At 45.9% G+C, this 20,998-nt stretch overlaps 1 protein-coding gene across 3 annotated transcripts; it reads right to left on the bottom strand.

Moving 5' to 3' along the window:
- Positions 1-171: 171 nt before the first annotated feature.
- aspg (asparaginase homolog (S. cerevisiae)) lies at positions 172-20,915 on the bottom strand. 3 transcript variants are annotated; one of them, XM_076977659.1, is made up of 18 exons: positions 20,582-20,915; positions 18,904-19,033; positions 18,146-18,181; positions 13,371-13,482; positions 13,097-13,222; positions 12,891-12,974; positions 12,161-12,287; positions 11,685-11,797; positions 10,258-10,443; positions 9,893-10,006; positions 9,547-9,666; positions 9,299-9,394; positions 8,150-8,313; positions 5,630-5,716; positions 4,963-5,062; positions 4,651-4,716; positions 4,447-4,470; positions 172-1,445 (listed from the first exon to the last, which is right to left on the bottom strand). In XM_076977659.1, the coding sequence occupies exons 1-18, from the start codon at positions 20,853-20,855 to the stop codon at positions 1,401-1,403; spliced, it is 2,004 nt and encodes a 667-aa protein (XP_076833774.1). In that variant the 5' UTR covers positions 20,856-20,915; the 3' UTR covers positions 172-1,400. The 3 variants fall into 3 exon arrangements, with proteins under 3 accessions (XP_076833774.1, XP_076833775.1, XP_076833776.1); XM_076977660.1 differs by lacking the exon at positions 4,447-4,470 and having other exon boundaries at positions 20,582-20,914; XM_076977661.1 differs by lacking the exon at positions 18,146-18,181 and having other exon boundaries at positions 20,582-20,912.
- Positions 20,916-20,998: the final 83 nt, after the last annotated feature.

Genomic DNA, 20,998 nt, shown 5'->3' with positions numbered 1-20,998 from the left:
TTCTGATCATCACTATTACGGCTGACAAAAACATAATAATTTTCATCCAATTTGTAAAGGTTTACGTGTAATGATTGCATTATATGAACCTAACATTAGGTGTGAAACAGTACTATTTCTCCAATTTCCTCATGTCTGTGTAGAAATGGGTGAGAATGAATGAGTCAATAATCAAGGAGTCAAAGCTTTATTCCCATCTCAATAAGCAGCAGACACAAATCCAGCACTCCCTCTTACACACAATACAAACGGCTATTATGAGAGAACAATAATAATTACTAAAGTGGAAATAAGTATTGTTTCTTTGTGAGGTGCTTTCATTTGGCTTAACCTGTAATTAAAACATTTAAAAAACTATAAGCATACTGAGTTTGACAAAGACAGTGAAATTCTTGGATATGATAAAGATGTCAGATATTGTGTGCAAAAAACAGAAGTGTCAAGCAACATAGATTCATCCAGACTTTGGATGCAGTCTTCATTTCAATTACATTCCCTTTCGTCTTGTGCTGATGTTTGAAAAAAACTGTTGTATTACTGCAAGGGGTTGTACAAAGATTTTAACAGTTACACATTATTCACATATGCATACCCACATGACATTACACATGACAGTGTTGAAAAGCTGACGGACAGTGATTTGATTCATAAGTGTGATTATCCAGCAACGGAGCGCACTGTCAGAGATGCAGGCAGTGCAAGTATTTCACATTTTAAAAAATGAACACATACCACTTCATAATTTACTCACCTGAGACATATTCTTTCTAATACTGAATTAGAAAATTCATTACATTATTATTACCATTCTATTGTGCTTTACTTTGACATGGTAGGAACTGAATAACATTCACAAGAATATTTTACTTAATGATATTGCATTTTACGTTTGCTGATTAGCTGAAGTGGCTACAGACAGACACACAAGACCACTATCAGCTAGTTGTATCCATTTGCAAATCACAAACGTCTTCACAAAAATCACTCCTTACGACAGATGTTTCAACAGCATGTTTGAACTGGAGCAGTTCCCAGACATGGGCAAAACCAAACTAAGCACTTCCTAAATGCATAACAAAATTCAGAATCCCTCGATGTGAATCAAATCATGATAGACAATAATATTTTATTACTCCCTAATTCTACAGAATTGACATCTGCAGATGCACAATTTATCACCGTCACCATGCATTCACATTTGAATGCTTAATTATTATATATATATATATATATATATAAAATAAGGTGTTTTAAAATTAAAATGATTAAAATTAAAACAATAGGTACATTTAAATTAGGCAAATGAAAATGAAAATGAAGGGGGGGGCGGGTTACACTGAGGGACAAATGTGCCGGGACTTCAGAGACTCATCAGGTCACACCGATGTTCACAGGTCTCATCAGGCTGTCCTTGGGCAAGCAGTGAACTCAATGAACTCGCCATTCTAGAAAATGAATAGAAAAACAACATGAGCTGGAATTATTTCTGCTTCTAGTCTTACTTTGCAGTAATGGGTTAATGTAAAAAAAAAAAAAAAAAAACAAAACACAAAAACTCCAAAATATGCACAAGAACACTAATGCACATGCATACTGCGTGATTCATGATTTAGTGGGGAAGAGTTCCTCTCTAAATCATTTATTCCCACCGCTGCAAACACAGGCATGCACTTACATACACACATTAAACAATGAGATTCAATGTCAAATAATGTGCTTATAGCATGTGAGAAATTCAGTCCTGCAATTACTTTGTAAGACCCAGTTGAAAAAAATCTTCTTTGGAATCATAAGCTGAACTGTGGGTCTTTGTATTGCGTTTTCAGGTTCTCTGAAGGAGGCTGAAACATCTTGCTGGTTTAGGGGAATGGCCTCTTGGTTCATTTACTCTCTGACTGACAGCTATCTGCACTGCTATCAACATAATCGTACAGTTCTATCAACATGCAAAGACGTTTGGTGAAAAAAAGACTCCAGCCCAACCAGATTGTAATTGCCAGTAAAATAGCACACATTTGTGTAAAAGGTTGGTTAAATAAGGGATTATGAATTATTATATATGATGTAACTTAATGGCTTTGTAGTTGTATTAAATGTTTCAAATGCATCAAATGTAAATACTAAACACAAATCACTTACATAATATTGCTAAAACAGCCATCTTCCATCTATTAATTATGCAGAGAGCATCTGTTCATGCCTTCATCACCTCTAGGTTGGACTACTAATGCCTGGCTGTCTACATGTTCCATGGGCAGCCTAATTAAGGTCCTGCTAGATCTCAATGTAAATGTCATGTCCTGAATGGAAACTTTGACCTCATAGCCCCATTTGATCATTAAGACAACCCAGGCTGCCAGTTATAATAAATTATAACTATAATTATAACTATTACTAGTCTGTTAAGTTTAAAATGTCTAAACAATCCCACTGTCTGTTAAAACCTGCCACACCTTCTTTGATTACAAGGCGCAGGTTTTTTGATTACTTTTCTTTTATTCATAGCTCGCAGCCATGGGACATCTATACCTGTGGTGTTTGGGTCTCAGTCTAAGCTAAAAGCGCTCGTAGTCAGCCAGGGCTTTGGATAGCAGCTCGCACCCGGTGGTCCGGAGGGGTGACGGTATCCCAGGGTGCCCTCAGGCATCTGCTACTCTCCCTGTGATACTCCAGAGCAACTGTTGTGATGTGATGACTCATAGTCAACCACATAGTCAACCTCATGAACTATCCACACATCCACTCTAGTCTTTGATCGTCTGAAGCCCAGTTCCACTCACACCGAGCTTCTCACTCATAACACCTCACAGGCTTATAACACTGTGCGTTTATCTCATCTCTGTGTTCTACGGTGCGAGAGCCACTGGTTCTTCCTCCGTGGGTTCATTTTCTGCCAGCTGCTGTCCAAAGTCACTTTACCACATTGCCTTCTCCTTTAATTGAGCTTAAAAGGATATATTCACCCCAAACATAAAGGGAAGTTTACTCTTTTTAATCTCCCCAGACTTTTATGGGACCAAATCTGACGGGGCCAAATCACTGGCATGTTCTCTGCCAGTCTTCAAGACACATGTAATAAAATTGGTAGAATATTCCCGTTAAATCAGCACACACAAAAGTTACTGCATTACAGGAAGACTTATATATAACGGAACCACAGGAAGAGTGTTGGACTAATGAGTCAGTCGCCAGGGTTTGGGGAGCTTGAATCTGCTTCAGAACCATTCACACTGCTCGTGTTACAGAACCATTCACACTGCTTGTGTTACAGAACCATTCACACTGCTCGTGTTACAGAACCATTCACACTGCTCGTGTTACAGAACCATTCACACCGCTCGTGTTACAGAACCATTCACACCGCTCGTGTTACAGAACCATTCACACCGCTCGTGTTACAGAACCATTCACATCGCTCGTGTTACAGACCCATTCACACTGCTCATGTTACAGAACCATTCACACCGCTCGTGTTACAGAACCATTCACACTGCTCATGTTACAGACCCAGTCAGGGTTTGGGGAGCTACAGAGTGTCAGTCAGGGAGTTTTGGGCCAGTGAAGCAAAAACCCAAAAAAAAGCAAAGATAAAACATTCATGGAAGAGATTCACAACCTGGTTCATCTCAAAAAGTCTACAAATCACACTCCAATAGGTCCCATTTTAATGTGTTTAAACAGTAAAAACTGTCCTAGATTTTCTCAAGATGAGACATATTTATTTGGCTCATGGATCATAGGAAGAGATCTCTCTGTGTCATTGTGCATTTCTGCAGATTCATGACCAAGGCTCTAGATGAGCAGAGCATCAGTATCAGACAGACTAAAACATAGATGATGGACAGAAAGCAGAAAATAGCACATGCCACAAGACATGGACATGAGTGGACATGTGTGGACATGAGTGAATTCAACAACACATACATCTCCCTCACACACACACTCACACACACACACACACACTGGTGTGTCAAAGACGACATTCCAGTTGGTTTATGAAGTAAACCACCACACTTCAATTGTAAAGTTGCCCTCAAACATAAAGCCTACAGCAGCTTTATGTCAGATAAACCTTCATGAGCTCCAGCTTCACAATCTGATTTGACGTGCAGATGTTTTATGGATCATGCTTTATTACAGCATGTAAACAGCTGATGTTAATTAAAGGTGTGCTTTACTGCAGTGTTCAGGTAGTGTTCATTAATGGTGTGCTTTACTGCAGTGTTCAGGTAGTATTCATTAAATGTGTGCTTTACTGTAGTGTTCAGGTAGTGTTCATTAAAGGTGTACTTTACTGCAGTGCGTCCAGTGAGATAATTTATAGGTGCTCATTGCTTACAAAGCAATTGCAGATTAAAGTGCTTGTAGTTCATCTGAGAGCACAGAAATGTTTCACACACACGGGGTGAAGGACACATTCAGGGGGGAGTGACTGAAAGTGTTTACCTCAGGACTCTCATCTGTGTGCAGCTGGAAAGTGCACAGTAGCAGCAAACAAATGAAAACAAACAGATGGCTGGACATTACCATCTAACATCTACCAGCCTTGTCCAGCAGTCAATCAATCAAATATGTGTGTGTGTGTGTGTGTGTGTGTGTGTGTGTGTGTGTGTGTGTGTGTGTGTGTGTGTGTGTGTGTAAGATCCATACCTGAGCTCGGTACTGAGCAGCGCTCTGCAGGAACAGCACTATGTCATCATGGCCTGCCTGCATGGCCTGAAACAGACCAGGTTATGCACATCATTAACAAAGAGAAGTCCAGCCAGACAGCACACACACACGAGGCTCTTCTAATGTGGCATCTCATGACAACGCTTTACTATCAAGTACACATAGTCATGGGATGCACCCATGTTTCTATTCACTATCATACAGACCCCAACATATCACTTAAACTTCAGAAGTGATGGTGTTTACATGTACCCACATATAAGAACTGTATGTACATTTACATATACTCACCACTTCTATAGGCATCTGACCACTGAAACTTGATGTGGTCAGATCAGACCCAGCTAGGTGCCAAATCTCCAGGCCCTCGAGGTCACAGTTTGCTGCTAGACTAGAACCCAAATATATGAACACATGCTCACACAAACCACTCGTATGGGTAGTTACATACTCTTCTATAGCTCACCAACCCTGAACAGTAGACACTATTAATCAGATTAACATCCAAAACATCACCATTACAGGTTCTTCATGTTATACTGCAGTTACCTTTACAACTTATATAAAACATAGGGTTAGGGTTAGGGTTAGGTCAGGGTTAGGGTCAGGGTTTGGGTTAGGATACAAAACATCACTCATCTCTCCCCATCGGAGGGAGATCATGCTATGGTAATTATTTGGCAACGTTTCAATGGATTTAATGGAACTGAAAAAAGTCCCTCAACGCTCGTCTTTGCTTCAAGAGATAAATACCAGACATACGTGTCCTGTCAAGGTGCAATGTAACTGGGGACCATTCTAAAACTGGATGGAAGCCTTGCATGACTGGAAAGACCTGTGTGAGGGTGGGGTGTGGGGAGGGGGGTGTGGGGCGGGGGGAGGGTGCGGTGTGGGGCGGGGGGATGGTGGGGTGTGGGGCGGGTGTGGAGGTAGGTAGAGGTGGGGGTCTGTCTGTCACCTGCACAGCTCAGTTCCAACATCCTCCATTTCCTCCCGAGAGAAATGGGCCCCAGTCCTGCGTAGCAGCTTCACCACGTCTTTATGTCTAAGAGAGCAGAGGAGACGAAGGCCAAAGAGGAGAGCCATGAGAGGGAGACAGCGGAGACAGCGGGGGAGACGGCGGAGGAGACGACGGAGACGGCAGGCCACTCATCCAGGGTCAGATGGGCCCCGGCGGGCCCTGGCGGAACCTGTCTGGCCTGTCATACAACATCTTCTTCCACAAAGGATGTTTCAGCACAGTGCCAGTACCATCATGCACACTTACATACCACAGGGGCAGAAATGGGCACCCTGATGTGAAGGCTGTTCAGACGTAGAGATAAGAGCACGTTTCTCGCCCCTGTGGAACGCCACTGGGCTGCTTCGCATAGACAAAAACATTCCCTTTGCGATACTGTAAGCTCAGCTATGTGAAAAGCGCAAAGGTTGCGATTAACCCCCGTTGCCCCTAGTGACTGTTGGCGCAAGCGTAGTGGGGCTGGTTCCACAGCAGCAGGGTGAGTTCACCGGCCCAGACAGGCTGGGACACGTCGGGCCCCGGTGTGTCACCTCCCCAAACAAACACGCCACGCGGCACCCAGGAAACCACGGCCTGCCGCATTCCACGACTACGGCAGCTCCGCGCGTTGTGGCTACGCAACAGAAACAGAGCAGCGGAACAAACAGAGGAGCAAATCTGTAAAAGCAAACAAAGATACATATACACGTACACATAGATACATATACACGTACACATAGATACATATACACGTACACATAGATACATATACACGTACACATAGATCGGGGCGCATCGTGACACCACGGCCATGCCTCTCGGCCCAGGGTTCGGTTAATATGTAGCAACGCAATAATGAACTGTCGGAAATAATAGCGGGTGTGGTCCCTCTCCAACCTATTTCAGGTGCGTTTGGCCACAGTTTGGCCCTGCCCTGCCTACTGCGTCTATTCCTCTGTGCGACGCTGACAACACCAGCGGCTGTTACATATCCAGCCGGCCCTCCCTCTCCCAGTCACTGTTTGTCAGCCGTGGAAGGAGTTCGGCGGTTAGGGCAGGTTTAAACACACCTTCAGACCTGAGCGCCTCTCCTCCTGACGGGAACGAGACACCCGCTCTTACGCTTCAGCCCCCACTAGATGAAAAGGAAGAGATTCATCTCCCTGAATGGATCTGGTGACAAAAGCTCTTGAACTGCTACACCCCTGACTGCCAATTTGGAATCGTCTCATTTCACTGTATAGTACCCCAGTCTGCAGCTGGGAGCTGTGACTGCGTTCGAAACGCCACTGTTTACAGAACAGAGATGAGTGAATACACACACACACACACACACACAAACACACACACACACACACGGGCTGAAAGTGCGGAGTCACTAACGACAGCCAAGGAAGTGTTCCTCTAACAAAAGAGAGCGAAAACGCTGCCCCGAGAACAAACCTCTCCCTCAAGACTGGAACTGTGCCTGACAAAGAGAAAAAAAGTAATCTGTCTGCCTCATCAGTCTCATTAGGTGGTAATTGTAGTCAAGGCCTTTAAACAGCATGTCTAATTCTTTTACACACACACACACACACACACACACACACACACACACACACACAGTGGTAATTTAGCCCCCCTCCCATCTTTTCTTAATGAGGTTGACATCTCATCCTGGTCTGTTTGTGTGTTACTTCTCCACAGAGACGGGGGGAGAGATGTGAAACACCATGGGGAACTGGAGATGTGACTCTGTCCCACTTTCCCGAGGCTGGTCTACTACACTCCACACACCCTGCCGTACGTCTCCAGCTAGGTGTGTGTCCCAGACCCCCTCTCACCCCTCCGCCCAGGACAACCAGGCCACACGTGTCTCTGTGTGCTTCCACACGCACTGTGTGTGGACACAGCTGAGGGCCAAGTGGAAGAGGAGGAAGCAACAGCTTCACCAGCTACGCAGCAGAGACACTTCAGTTCACCTAGCACACAATCACTGTCCTGCAGCCAGACCTTCAGTGCCAAACCTTTCACTCACAGTCAGGGGCAAATGGATGCGGCTGGCAGGGCCACTTTGGAATCCAGACGCACCCCAGAGCCGAAGAAGCAGACAGACTCTGTGCTCACGTCTCACCGACGCAAGGATCCATTACATATCAGGCAGCGAAAGAGGAGATGAAACATCTTAAATACAGACAAACCATTTCTACTGAACTGTGAAACGATTTTTTTATTGGAAATACATCGAGTGATTCACTGAACGATGCTGAACTTCATGAAAAGGTTGAGTGAAACGCTGAGAGCTCTGACAGGCCAGAAAGGCGCCGAAGAAACGTGATGAGTGATAAAGGACCTGTGGAACAAGATGCCCACACACACCTGCTCACGCCTACGCCTTCCGTCACGCACCTGTGCAACACACACCTTCACGTACAGACAAACGCTCAGGCATGCGCACACACACACACACACGCAAACAGCCAAACTCCGACTTACCTGAAACGAACAGCATTTCGAAGGGGTGTGTCTCCATAGCGATCTTTGGCGTAGACAGTAGCTCCTTGACCCAGTAGGTATTGCACGGTTCTCAGGTGGCCCTCACAGGCGGCCACGTGCAGTGGCGTTCGGCCGTCGTAGTCCGCCATGCTCAGGTTACTGCCCTGTACAAGAGGCTCAACGCTCACACTCCAAGGTCTCCACCACATTACATTTCATTGTGTTGTACATTTTTACAGTTTAGACCAACACTAACGCACCAGAGGGAACGCAGCAGATTTTACTTCAGAAAAACAATTCAACACGTGGCCTCAGCCTAGAATGACCTGGTGTAACATGGCCGCTGTAAACACACACGGGCGTAACTGTACACAGGGCAACTCTGTGAAGGACAGGGTAACGGCCCGGACTTTCCAAAGCCAGAATGGGTCCAATGCCATCAGTGAACTGTGAGTCTTATCTGAACGCACCCTCGAACTCAACAGCACAACAACATGTTTGTCTTCCTTTTCCGTGTGGCCAGAGAAAGCCTGATAGTCGTGTTTTCTTTGACAGATAACACGGGTGGTTTAATCAGTGCCTCCTGATATAAATGAGTTCATATAAACCATGTAGTTACACAGTTAACTATTGACTACATCCGCTGAAATTTTTTTTGGATACATGCCGTAAAAGATCTCAGTTGATGTATCAATCAAGCAGAAAGTTTACTCAGAATCAACTCAGATTCTGGCTGAGCACATTTACATCACATCTACAGACTCTCCTCTCAACGTCAATGTGAGTACACATTCTGACTCGTATGACACCATGGCCTCACTTGAGCTGTGTTTTTAATGTGTTGTGTGTGTGTGTGTGTGTGTGTGTGTGTGTGTGTGTGTGTGTGTGTGTGTGTGTGTGTGTGTGTGTGTGTGTGTGTGTGCGCTAAACTAAAACAGGTCTGAAAACTTGTCTGGAAACAGGTCTAGGGACTTTGGTGGAGAAATGAGAAATGGCAGGAGGAAGCCAGGAGCTGAATGCCTGTGTGACTGGAAGGCTGTGAGAGGGGCCGCCTTTCACCACACGTGTTTGGTGCAGATAGTCAGAAGCAGATTGAAGGAACGAGGAGTCCCTGGGCAGGCAGGGCAAAGAGCGGAGAGAAGCCCGTACCATCTCCCGGATCGCCTCCAGCGCCTCGATATCGCCGATCTTAGCGGCAGCACAGGCCAGCGTGGGGGTCAGGGCGTCACGGATGGCTTCCAGCTCCTGGAAACGAGAATCACATCTTCAATAGCCCTTTATCGGTGCAAAACCAGGCAGGGCCGTGACGCACAGCATCGACTGGAAGACCTTTCAGAGAAGCTGGCAGGATACCGAATATGAGATGCAGTCGGAGTCCGAGCGGAGAGCTATCTCACCTCCTTGCAGCTGATGCTGAGGGATTTGGCGATGACCTGGATGAAGCGGCTGTCGCTGAGGCTGAGCCTGGCACCATCGAGGTCGGCAACCATCTCACCACGCAGGTTCCTGCTCAACAGCTGAGAGCCAAACACCACACTCAGCCTGCTGGTTCATCGACCCGGTCACACAATAAGAACATGTTCAACCAAACGTCCAGCCCGTTCCCCCAGAGTCTTGGCCCGGCCAGTCCGTTCCTCCTCTCGTCTGCTGGCCAAGCCAGTTCATCCACTGCCCCAGACATGCGGGGAGTGGGAATAAGGGCTTGGATGACCTACACATGCAGAGGGTTAAAGGTCAGGGTACCTTTTTCTTCTCAAACAGACTGAGGTCATTCTTGGCCAGCACGTAGGAGAGTTTAGACAGAGCAGCTTCAGGAGTCATATCACACCCAGCAACCAGTCCAGCGTCACTCAGAGCCTGGGGAACAACCCAGAGAGAGTACACGATACACAACTACAGCATATACATACTCACAAACACACACACACACACACACGCACGCGCACACACACACACATACACACACACACACACACACACACACACACACACACACACACACACATATCCACTCTCACCCTCATATAGATCGACACGCCAAGATAGAGGCACATACAGATACACAGACAGAGACACACACACACACACACACACGCACACACACACACCTTTCCGGTGGCATAGGAGGTGGTGACAGAGCCTCGGAGGCACTGGGTGCAGTTGACCATGATGAGGCCTCTCTCAGTGGCACCACGGATCTCCTGGAGCAGGTCTGCACGGTTATCTGGGGCATTACCGCTGCCGTAGGTCTCCAGCACGATGCCCTCCATGGGGGGCTGCAGGAAGGCCCGCACCTAGACCAATCACACGACCCTCAGTTTCTGAACCAATCACACGGCCCTCAGCTTCTGAACCAATCACATGGCCCTGAGCTTCTGAACCAATCACACAGCCCTCTCAGCAGCTCCACTCTACCAGACCTACCAGGCCAGCTGAAGAGGACCAGTCACTACATTTCCAACCGTCTTGAGATCTGATATCTTGACACTTGATATGAGACCTGATACCTTCTATATAATACTAGACATCATAACACTTTATTAGAGAATGACTTGAAAGCTGTCATAAAACAGATATGATTTAACTCCAGGACTGTTCCCTTTTAGCACATAAGACAGACATTTTTCTCAACAAAATTAATTCTGTAAGCGCAATATTACAGTTTTGCTGAAGAGTCAAACCTAACAGTGCCTCATTACTGCACCAGCAGAGTAAATACTGAACGCAAATGAACATGAGACATTACGGTGAAATCTGAGATTGTGTGTAACAGCTCCAGTATCAACACCAGTGCACACACCTAACTGACGGGCGTTAAGGCATCTCAGTCCAGCAGGCCGAGTGTAGAATGAACTGTGCTGGGATTAAGCGTGCGGGATCTGTGCGTGATAACACAGATGGGCGATTACATTTAAAATCTAGAGCTCTTCTTATGTTTAATAAGACTACACAGCTTTCCCACTGCATTTATCCTGTTGCTAGGACATCAAACACGTTCTGCATTTATTCAATGCCGTTTCAACTAAAACGGATTCTGCACAAGGTTCCAGGAAGGAAATGAGGACAGATGATTTTTGCACACCAAAGGCAAGAGACACATGTTTTAACCACTGTAAGGTCATTAATGCAGTTTTAAAAGCCGTAGAGGAGATATGGGCAGATCGCGGTACAACGGAAAGGCTGTAAGGAAAATATCTGGTGCTTCCTACAATATACTGGGCACAAGAGCAGGAGGGAGAGAGGCAGTTCACTGGTGCTTTGTGAAGAATTAGACACGCTTCATAGCTCCGCCCCATTACTGCACCTCCAACACTGGACAGAGTGGGGGGTGGGGGTGGGGGGGGGGGGGGGGGGTGAAGGAGACCTCACAGTGAAGCTGAGAGAACGGGTGTCACAGCCTCACTCTCAAGATCTCCATCGTCCCCCATGGTACAATTTAACCGAACAGCCACCGAGCGAGGAGATGAGTTCAGATGTGGGTGGTTGTCGGGGGGAACATCACCACACAGAGCCGCTCACGTCAGCGTCATCTCACCGTATCCGCGGTGATCCCTGGGAAGAGGCGGAGCAGCCCCACGTTGCGGTTCATCTGCGTGTTGACGTGGAACTTCGCCGTCGTGTTCGCCCTCCACACCGTGTCCCAGTTTACTGCACACAAAGAGAAGAGCTGGTGTTGTGTGAGGATCAAACTGGTGTTGTGTGAGGATCAAACTGGTGCTGTGTGAGGATCAAACTGGTGCTGTGTGAGGACCAAACTGGTGCTGTGTGAGGATCAAACTGGTGTTGTGTGAGGATCAAACTGGTGCTGTGTGAGGATCAAACTGGTGTTGTGTGAGGATCAAACTGGTGTTGTGTGAGGATCAAACTGGTGTTGTGTGAGGATCAAACTGGTGCTGTGTGAGGATCAAACTGGTGCTGTGTGAGGACCAAACTGAGATGCTGAGATGTTCCATTTCAGCTCTTGGAAGGCGAGCTCTTATTGCAGTTAAATGTGTGGGCAGCAGTAGTTACTTTTGATGTCCACTTCAGCGTTGGCTAATGGTGCCAGGTTGGGCGAGCTGAAGGCATTAAAGCTCCCAGCATCCACCTTGGTGACGCGGTTCCCTCTGTACAGCTTATGATGGAAGTAAAGGCACACCTATGTGGGAAGCAAGAGGGAACCTTTTTTATTATTTCCTTTCATCAACTTAAACCAACTCCACTTCGCTGGCCTATCGGTTTGCTAAGACAGGTGAGCCGATGCGAGGCGGGGCTAAACCCCCCTGCGTGTGTTGGCCAGGAGTGTCTACGCGGCTGTATTGTGACGCTCCGCATCAGAAGGTGAAGTGATCAGACCTGCTGGACCAGTGGCAGCACAGAGCTGTAAATCACTTTCCTTCAACAACAGAAACGAGGAACCTCACATGAATAAAAACAGCAACAAAAACAGCACACACAAACCGCCCAAATCAACACCCGCATCCTGGAGTCCATTTAAATACATTAGTATTAGTATTATCCTGGTATCTTATTACAATGACAAAAGCATGTATATTAATTTTGGCTTTATTTGATAAATAAATTGAATAAAGCCATAAGAATTCGAGTCAGGATTAATACTAAACACATTTGAGTTATTTTAGTTAAAGGTTCAGTGATTTACACAGTGCCTCTTCACAACGAAGCTGCCTTAGACAGACACAGGCTGTTTCACTCACGCTTGACCTGTTTAACTACACTGAGGCAGAAGAGACTGACTCACCTCAGGAATGACAAACTGCCCTGCGATCAACAGCGCCCCCAGCAGGTTGTCTCTCCCATCATTCCTCATTTCAAAGATAGGCACCTGCCAGACACAACATGGTTCATATCACTACCAAGGACATGTGGGGGTAGGGGGTAGGGTGTAGGGCTGCAGGGGTGGGGTTCAGGGAATGTGGGGGTAGGGTGTAGGGCTACTCAGCCTACCTGAGATCCAGTGAGGATGACTGGCTTGCCCAGGTTCTCGCACATGAAGGACAGGGCCGAGGCGGTGTAGGCCATGGTGTCTGTGCCGTGCAGGATGACAAAGCCGTCGTATTTCTCATAGTGTTTCTGTGGGCACAGTGGAGAAAACATCATCCCCCTCCTCTCTTACCAGGATGAACAACGTTAGCTCTTTCAGAGCAAGGCAAATGTTTAGCTTGTTGTTTAGTGTCTATTACAGCAGTGCAACACTGTTACTGCTATAGGCACAAAGTACCTCAATGTCTTTGCCAATTCTGGCCCAGTCGTCTGTTGTCATGTTGCAGGAGTCCAGCAGAGGGGTGTATTCCAGTAGAGTATACACTATCCTTTTGTCCTGCTTGGACAATCTGAATTAAGATTAAAAAACGTGACACATGAGATGACTTTAAGATAGAAACACAAAGACATACAGACAAACACAAAGATAAACAGACAAGGAATAATCAGCTCTCAATTGTAGCACATGTAAACCAAGGCAGACTGGCTGTGAATGCAAACAAAAAGCAGCACGTTTAATCCAATGACCCAATTACAGCACCAATATTTGCAAAAACTAAAAAACACTTTGGCTTTTTAAACCCTGGATTCTGTTTGAATTAAGCAATTCTTTAGGAATAGTGAGTTGGACCGAGTTCAGATTTTCTGATCAAACAGAAGCGAGGAGATAACGGGCGCAGCAAGGGACATGCCGTGGGTGGAGTTGGGGGTGGGTGGAGGTGGGGTGGAGGTGGTGGTTCAGGACTCCCCCCAGACATGAAGCAAAGCAAAGTCGATTTCAGAGGCCCTCTGTTTAACCAGGAGGGCTAATTTTCCTTGTTCTCGCAAAGCTTCATAACAAAAAGAGCAAGAATATACTCTGGGGTGTGTGTGTGTGTGTGTGTGTGTGTGTGTGTGTGTGTGTGTGTGTGTGTGTGTGTGTGTGTGTGTGTGTGTGTAGGTAGCTAAAATTAGCATCCAATGTGCATTGTTTGTGGGAGCACACTCTGCTTGGGGCCACTGCACCCTTAAACGCGGGGTGTGTTCACTCCATGTCCTAATTACACGGGGGCAGTTCTCCCTAAGCCCTGTATCCATATTAATGTGCACGTACACACAGTGCGACTGAGCAAGACACGTGGGCCCCAGTGAGCCCAGAGAACAGTGGCTGCCTGCAGCTCCATGAAAGGACGTCCTAATCTCTCCTTTAGAAAACCCCCCCGCACACACACGTCTAATACAGACTCAAAGGGCAGCGTTCGCCTTGTTCAGCAGTTCAATAGAACAGCGGGAAAAGGAGCGACTCTCACACACACACACACACACAAACACGTGCGTACACACACACAGACACACGTGCAAACACACTTCCTTTACCTCCAACCTTCTCCAAGTTTCTGTTGAGCTCTGGGCTCTGTGTTAATTAGCCTCCACTGTTAAGCACTCAGCCATATGCTAATGATGCTCTTGAAGCTCAGCTTGATAAGCACAATTGCTCATTTATTATTTTTTTAATCTAATGACACTGGCATGGGGAGGAGCAAAATTAGCATGTCCTGCTCCAGATATGAGAGGTACATGCAAGAGAGTGAAAGAAAGAAAGAAAGAAAGAAAGAAAGAAAGAAAGAAAGAAAGAAAGAAAGAAAGAAAGAAAGAAAAGACGGAGAGAGAAAGAGAGAGGGATGGAGGAAAACAAAGTGACAGATCAACTGAGAGATGTTATGGGATAGAAAACCACTGTAAGAATACAACAGTGATGGAGAGAAGAGTGGTGAAGAGAGAAGAGTGGTGATGGAGAGAAGAGTGGTGAAGAGAGAAGAGTGGTGATGGAGAGAAGAGTGGTGAGGAGAGAAGAGTGGTGAAGAGAGAAGAGTGGTGAGGAGAGAAGAGTGGTGATGGAGAGAAGAGTGGTGATGGAGAAAAGAGTGGTGAAGGAGAGAAGAGTGGTGAAGAGAGAAGAGTGGTGAAGAGAGAAGAGTGGTGATGGAGAGAAGAGTGGTGATGGAGAGAAGAGTGGTGAGGAGAGAAGAGTGGTGAGGAGAGAAGAGTGGTGATGGAGAGAAGAGTGGTGATGGAGAGAAGAGTGGTGAAGAGAGAAGAGTGGTGATGGAGAGAAGAGTGGTGAAGAGAGAAGAGTGGTGATGGAGAGAAGAGTGGTGAAGAGAGAAGAGTGGTGAGGAGAGAAGAGTGGTGATGGAGAGAAGAGTGGTGATGGAGAGAAGAGTGGTGAAGAGAGAAGAGTGGTGAAGAGAGAAGAGTGGTGAGGAGAGAAGAGTGGTGATGGAGAGAAGAGTGGTGATGGAGAGAAGAGTGGTGATGGAGAGAAGAGTGGTGAAGAGAGAAGAGTGGTGAGGAGAGAAGAGTGGTGAAGAGAGAAGAGTGGTGATGGAGAGAAGAGTGGTGATGGAGAGAAGAGTGGTGAAGAGAGAAGAGTGGTGATGGAGAGAAGAGTGGTGATGGAGAGAAGAGTGGTGAAGAGAGAAGAGTGGTGAAGAGAGAAGAGTGGTGATGGAGAGAAGAGTGGTGAAGAGAGAAGAGTGGTGAAGAGAGAAGAGTGGTGAGGAGAGAAGAGTGGTGATGGAGAGAAGAGTGGTGAGGAGAGAAGAGTGGTGAAGAGAGAAGAGTGGTGATGGAGAGAAGAGTGGTGATGGAGAGAAGAGTGGTGATGGAGAGAAGAGTGGTGAGGAGAGAAGAGTGGTGAAGAGAGAAGAGTGGTGAAGAGAGAAGAGTGGTGATGGAGAGAAGAGTGGTGAAGAGAGAAGAGTGGTGATGGAGAGAAGAGTGGTGAGGAGAGAAGAGTGGTGAAGAGAGAAGAGTGGTGATGGAGAGAAGAGTGGTGAAGAGAGAAGAGTGGTGATGGAGAGAAGAGTGGTGAGGAGAGAAGAGTGGTGATGGAGAGAAGAGTGGTGAGGAGAGAAGAGTGGTGAAGAGAGAAGAGTGGTGAAGAGAGAAGAGTGGTGAGGAGAGAAGAGTGGTGAAGAGAGAAGAGTGGTGAGGAGAGAAGAGTGGTGAGGAGAGAAGAGTGGTGAAGAGAGAAGAGTGGTGATGGAGAGAAGAGTGGTGAGGAGAGAAGAGTGGTGAAGAGAGAAGAGTGGTGATGGAGAGAAGAGTGGTGAGGAGAGAAGAGTGGTGAAGAGAGAAGAGTGGTGAAGAGAGAAGAGTGGTGAGGAGAGAAGAGTGGTGAAGAGAGAAGAGTGGTGAAGAGAGAAGAGTGGTGAGGAGAGAAGAGTGGTGATGGAGAGAAGAGTGGTGAGGAGAGAAGAGTGGTGAAGAGAGAAGAGTGGTGATGGAGAGAAGAGTGGTGAGGAGAGAAGAGTGGTGAAGAGAGAAGAGTTGGACGTGTTTATATTTTATCACTATTATATAGTTTATCACTATTAATATTAAACATTCTATTAATCTCTTTGGCAACAGTTATCACTTACAACCCACTCTAATAAAACTATTTGAATTACAGAGAAAGAGAGGGAGAGAGTTTGTGAGTTTGTGACAGAGAAAGAGAGAAAGAGCATGTCAGCAAATGGTAGAAAGACAGAGAGAGAGAGAGAGAGACAATATCAGCAAATGGGAGAGAGGGAGAGTGTGTGAGAAATAGAAAGTGGGGGACACAAAAGAGTGCAAAAGAGTGAGATGGGGACACAAGATGTGACTGAAGGTTTGAGATGGAGATGGAGAACGAGGGAAGGCATGAAAAGGAGAAACTGCATGATGGAGATGGAGGGAAGAAACGGTGAATGATGGAGAAGGAGAGACTGAAGGCAGAAGACTGAAGGAGTGAAAGCCCAGGGGATGTACCTGGTTCATTGTCTGTACTCCACTGTCCATAAATCCAATTATTGGGGCCTCATTCAGAAATGCCTACATTTATATTGTCTCTGTCCATTCCACAGCTGTGTAGAACTGACTAGAACTGTTTTATACAGTTACAATACAATACTGATAGAGTAATATAACATAGCAGACTGCCTGCTTCTGTCAGATCTGACTGCTTCTTCACAGACAAACGCTCAGGGAGAGTCACAGACCAGGAACTGGGACTGCAGTCCAAACCGGCTCTGATCCAGACTGACACATTAAAGGAGGAAACAACACGAGCATCGAGCCCGCGGGCCAAAACGGTCACCATGGCAAAGCTGCCCTGCTCAGCCACCCCCGATTATAAGCAAATTATGGGCACCACACCACCCTGGACAGTTTGCAATCATGTTAATACAAAATCAGACAACTCGTAATAGAAGCACACACATGCAGTCACATATTAAAAGACAGTCAGATCAAGTACGAAAGGGATACAGAAGGGTTATGGCTACAATCTCTAAATATTTCATTCAATGAATTAAGCTCTGTAATACCAGTATGATTATGATACCATTACAATGCCATTATGACGCTCTTAAGGCTTAATGAAGTCATGACACATGGAGGTATGATTTAAAGGCACTTTTTGATATAAATGTGGATCTGATGACATGATCTGATGTCCATTCAGCTCCAGATGAGTTGTAGTGCTAACTGGAGTACTGGTTTCCCATTTGTTCTGACAACACTCGTCAGAAGGGGCAAAAATGGAAAAACAAGGTGAAATCAAACAGCTGTGACCACCTGTATTTTTACGTTCTGGTCTACATATGAGCCATGTGGCCAGGCAGCTAGCACCAACTCTGTTAACCCAGACAGGAGGCTCTACAGTGGGTATGTGGGTATCTGCTCTCCTATTGCCACACTCTCCAGAATTCTATAGAAACACTCCAGCAGGTCCCACATGCATAAGACTTCATCTGTGGTCTACTGGCCAGTGAGCAGTGTGAGAGGAAGTGGATGGTCTGCTAGATCTCCCCGACACAGCGTACACTGGCTAATGATGACACGTGAACCCCGTCTGTATGGGAATATCAGTCTCAATCGGTCTTCTTCTCAATAGAGCAGGTGCTAAACACACCAAGCAAATGCACTTACACACAGGCACATAAGTGCACACACTGCCAAACCCGCAAGGGCAAACACTCTGCTACCAGCACTAGAGTACTACAGTACCCTTTAGACAGCTCATCAGCATGGTGGCTCGGCATCCTGGGAAAAATGACACACACACATTAAGACTGAGGCACTGAAGACGTGGGTTCAGGGTGCAATACAAGAAAACAGCGCCCTCTATTGGAATGTAATTATAAGTAAATAACAACAAATAACAATAGCAGATCCCAGTTTCCACAGAAGATAAAATGAACTAGAATGCCCCAAAAATGTCACAATAACTGCTAGTGCTAAAAGTGATCTATAATATTACATGTGTCAATAACCATAACAATATACCCTGAAATAATCCTCACCTCATTTAGTGTAATTACAGCATAGTACCTTTATTTTAACAGCCTACATTTTTGTGTTCCTAAATTTAAAATCCTAAATATTACTTCATGTACTTCACAGAAGGAGTGGGATAGTGCTGTAACTTACACTATACCTAAAGTCAGGTAAGGTTGCGTTAAAAGGTAAAAATTGCTACAAGGAAAATACAGTGGTTCCTTGAGATACGAGCAGACATGTTTCTTAATTAAAAACGTGTAATTTTTCATAATTCAGGATGGTTTGGGGATGTTTAACGGAACGGTTTAAATCTATCTCAGTTATTTTAAATGGGAGAAATTTGTTTGATGTACAAGTTGTCTGACTTACAAGCTCAGATGAATTTATCTCAAGGCACCCTAAACTAATAAGTACATCATATGTGTATATATGTGAATGTGTGCATTTGTGTGTGTGTGTGTGTGTGAGTGTGTGTGTGTACTCACGGCAGCACCAGTGTGTTCTCTGCAGGTTCGTAGTACTCGTACAGCTTGGTATGCTGTGCATACTGCTCATCGTGAAGGATGGGGAGCTTCCTCAGTGCTTTAACCAGGGCATTGGGCTCCGGACACAACACTATCCCCCACACACACACACACACACACACACAAGGAGAGGACACACACGCAAGGAAAGGGCGGACGGACACACACACACACATAAGAAGAGGACACACGCATGCAAGGGGAGGTCACACACACACACACACACACACACACACACACACACAAGGAGAGGACACACACAAAAATGAACACACATGAGGAAAAAACATATTAGGAGAGAACACATACATTCAAGAAGAGGCACACACACACACACACACACACACACACACACACAAAGAGAGAAGGACACACACATTGTCCTTATTGACATAATGAAAAAAACAATTAGCATTGAAAACCAATTATAACATTGAACAGTGTGTTTGGGTAAAAGTCAATGGCCTGAATGTTTCAAATGCTCATTTTGGATAACAAACTACATTCTAGGCCTTCACAAAGTGGCTTTTTGAAAGATAATTAAATAAAGACTGATTTCTCCACAGGATCACCATTTTATAAAAATGGCCAGTGCAAACCACTTCATTAATACTCCCGAGCTGTTGGACCTTCCCCTTGTTGTTGGTTTGCTGTTCCTCTAGGCTACATGTCACATGTCAAACAGTGATTTAATATGATGGCGCATTTAGGCAGTACATCTATATCTAGAAATATCTCCCAAATACCTCATTCAATGCATCAAACATGAGAAGCCATTCACAGTTTATCCAAACTTTGACATCAGGAGCATGGGGTCTCCACAGGACTGAGACCGTTCCCATGAACCCTTAGTGGGGATCACCCAGCAGCTGTGTGGTGTAACCTGAGAAACATCTGAGTGGACACTGGAGAGGCTAAATATGGGACTCTGTGGAGGCTGCCAAAACACGCTGTTGTGGTAGCACCATTTTCTGACAAACAACCTTCTTTCAAAAATACGACATCATAGTCATATAAACTACTGATCTGTGACATGCAGAGATCATGCAGACTTGGGATAGGCCTACCTATTCTAATAAAGTACTGCGTATAATTTCACAAACTATTTAAAATAGTGAACCCTGAAGTTGTGACTGACCTACAGCATTATGCAAAATGATTACTTACATCCTGTTAGGTTATTCTTTCATTTCGACTTTGATCTAAACAGTTACAAAATGATTGCATCAGCAAAATGAAAATATAAAACGAAAACGTTGTGTATAGCACAAAAAAATACTTGAATATGACAAATGTGCATTGTGTACAATGTCACAAGGAGAGGACGCGCGCGCGCGCACACACACACAAAATAATCAGCACGTGCTGTGCCCCTAATAATCGCGCGCCACCGAGAGTGCACGTGCCTCGCCGCCGCTGCCCCGGGGGTAACGGGAAGCGCGAGCAGCTTAGAGCCACCTGGAGACTCCAGTCGGTAATTCATTGAGACTATTGCATCAGTAATTGCGTATTTTATTGCTCTGGGTTTTAGAGCGTGTTTGGTGTCAGTACTGGCGCTTGAAACTATATTTCATTCATGGATCAATCTAATTATGTGCGGGTCGTAAAAGGTGGGCGGGAGAAACGCCGTTAACTTTACCGTTATCGTGGTACATCATCCCGATGGTTCCGCCGGTGTTGATGACCAGGACCCTCGCCTCGGCGCTGGGGCTCACGTCCGCAGAGTCCCCGCTGTGGCTGCTGGAGATCCGTCTCCTTCTCTGCCCCATCCTACAGAGAGACGTCTGAGACTGAAACACATCGCACTGATCCAGCTGATTTAACGTCGCCGAGGAAAGTGCCCGTGCGAGGGACGTGGTTTCTGGGGAGAAAGACTGAGACAGCCCTGAGATAGAGTTCCTACATTCCGCCATATCCTCCAGCCCAACTCGCTATAGCAGCCCCGGCCACACGGCAGTGCCTTAAAGGGACCGTGACCGTTCACTGGGGAAGTGTCTTCAAAATACAAAGCGAACGAAAGTCTGTGGAGAAATGTAGAACAAAAACTGAAGCAGTC

Source organism: Brachyhypopomus gauderio, chromosome 17, assembly GCF_052324685.1.
Source record: "Brachyhypopomus gauderio isolate BG-103 chromosome 17, BGAUD_0.2, whole genome shotgun sequence".
NCBI lineage: Eukaryota > Metazoa > Chordata > Actinopteri > Gymnotiformes > Hypopomidae > Brachyhypopomus > Brachyhypopomus gauderio.
The sequence above is the reverse complement of the archived record's forward strand: the minus strand, read 5'-3'. Positions and strand labels throughout refer to the sequence as shown.

What these genes read in the sequence shown, in the direction of transcription:
- aspg (XM_076977659.1), bottom strand. Translation starts at nt 20,855, where the DNA reads ATGGCGGAATGTAGGAACTCTATCTCAGGGCTGTCTCAGTCTTTCTCC. An exon ending in GAATTGGCAAAGACATTGAG is followed by an intron (nt 13,223 to 13,370) that starts GTACTTTGTGCC and finishes CTGTGCCCACAG; the next exon opens with AAACACTATGAGAAATACGA. An exon ending in GTCTGTTTGAGAAGAAAAAG is followed by an intron (nt 9,667 to 9,892) that starts GTACCCTGACCT and finishes TTTGGCTCTCAG; the next exon opens with CTGTTGAGCAGGAACCTGCG.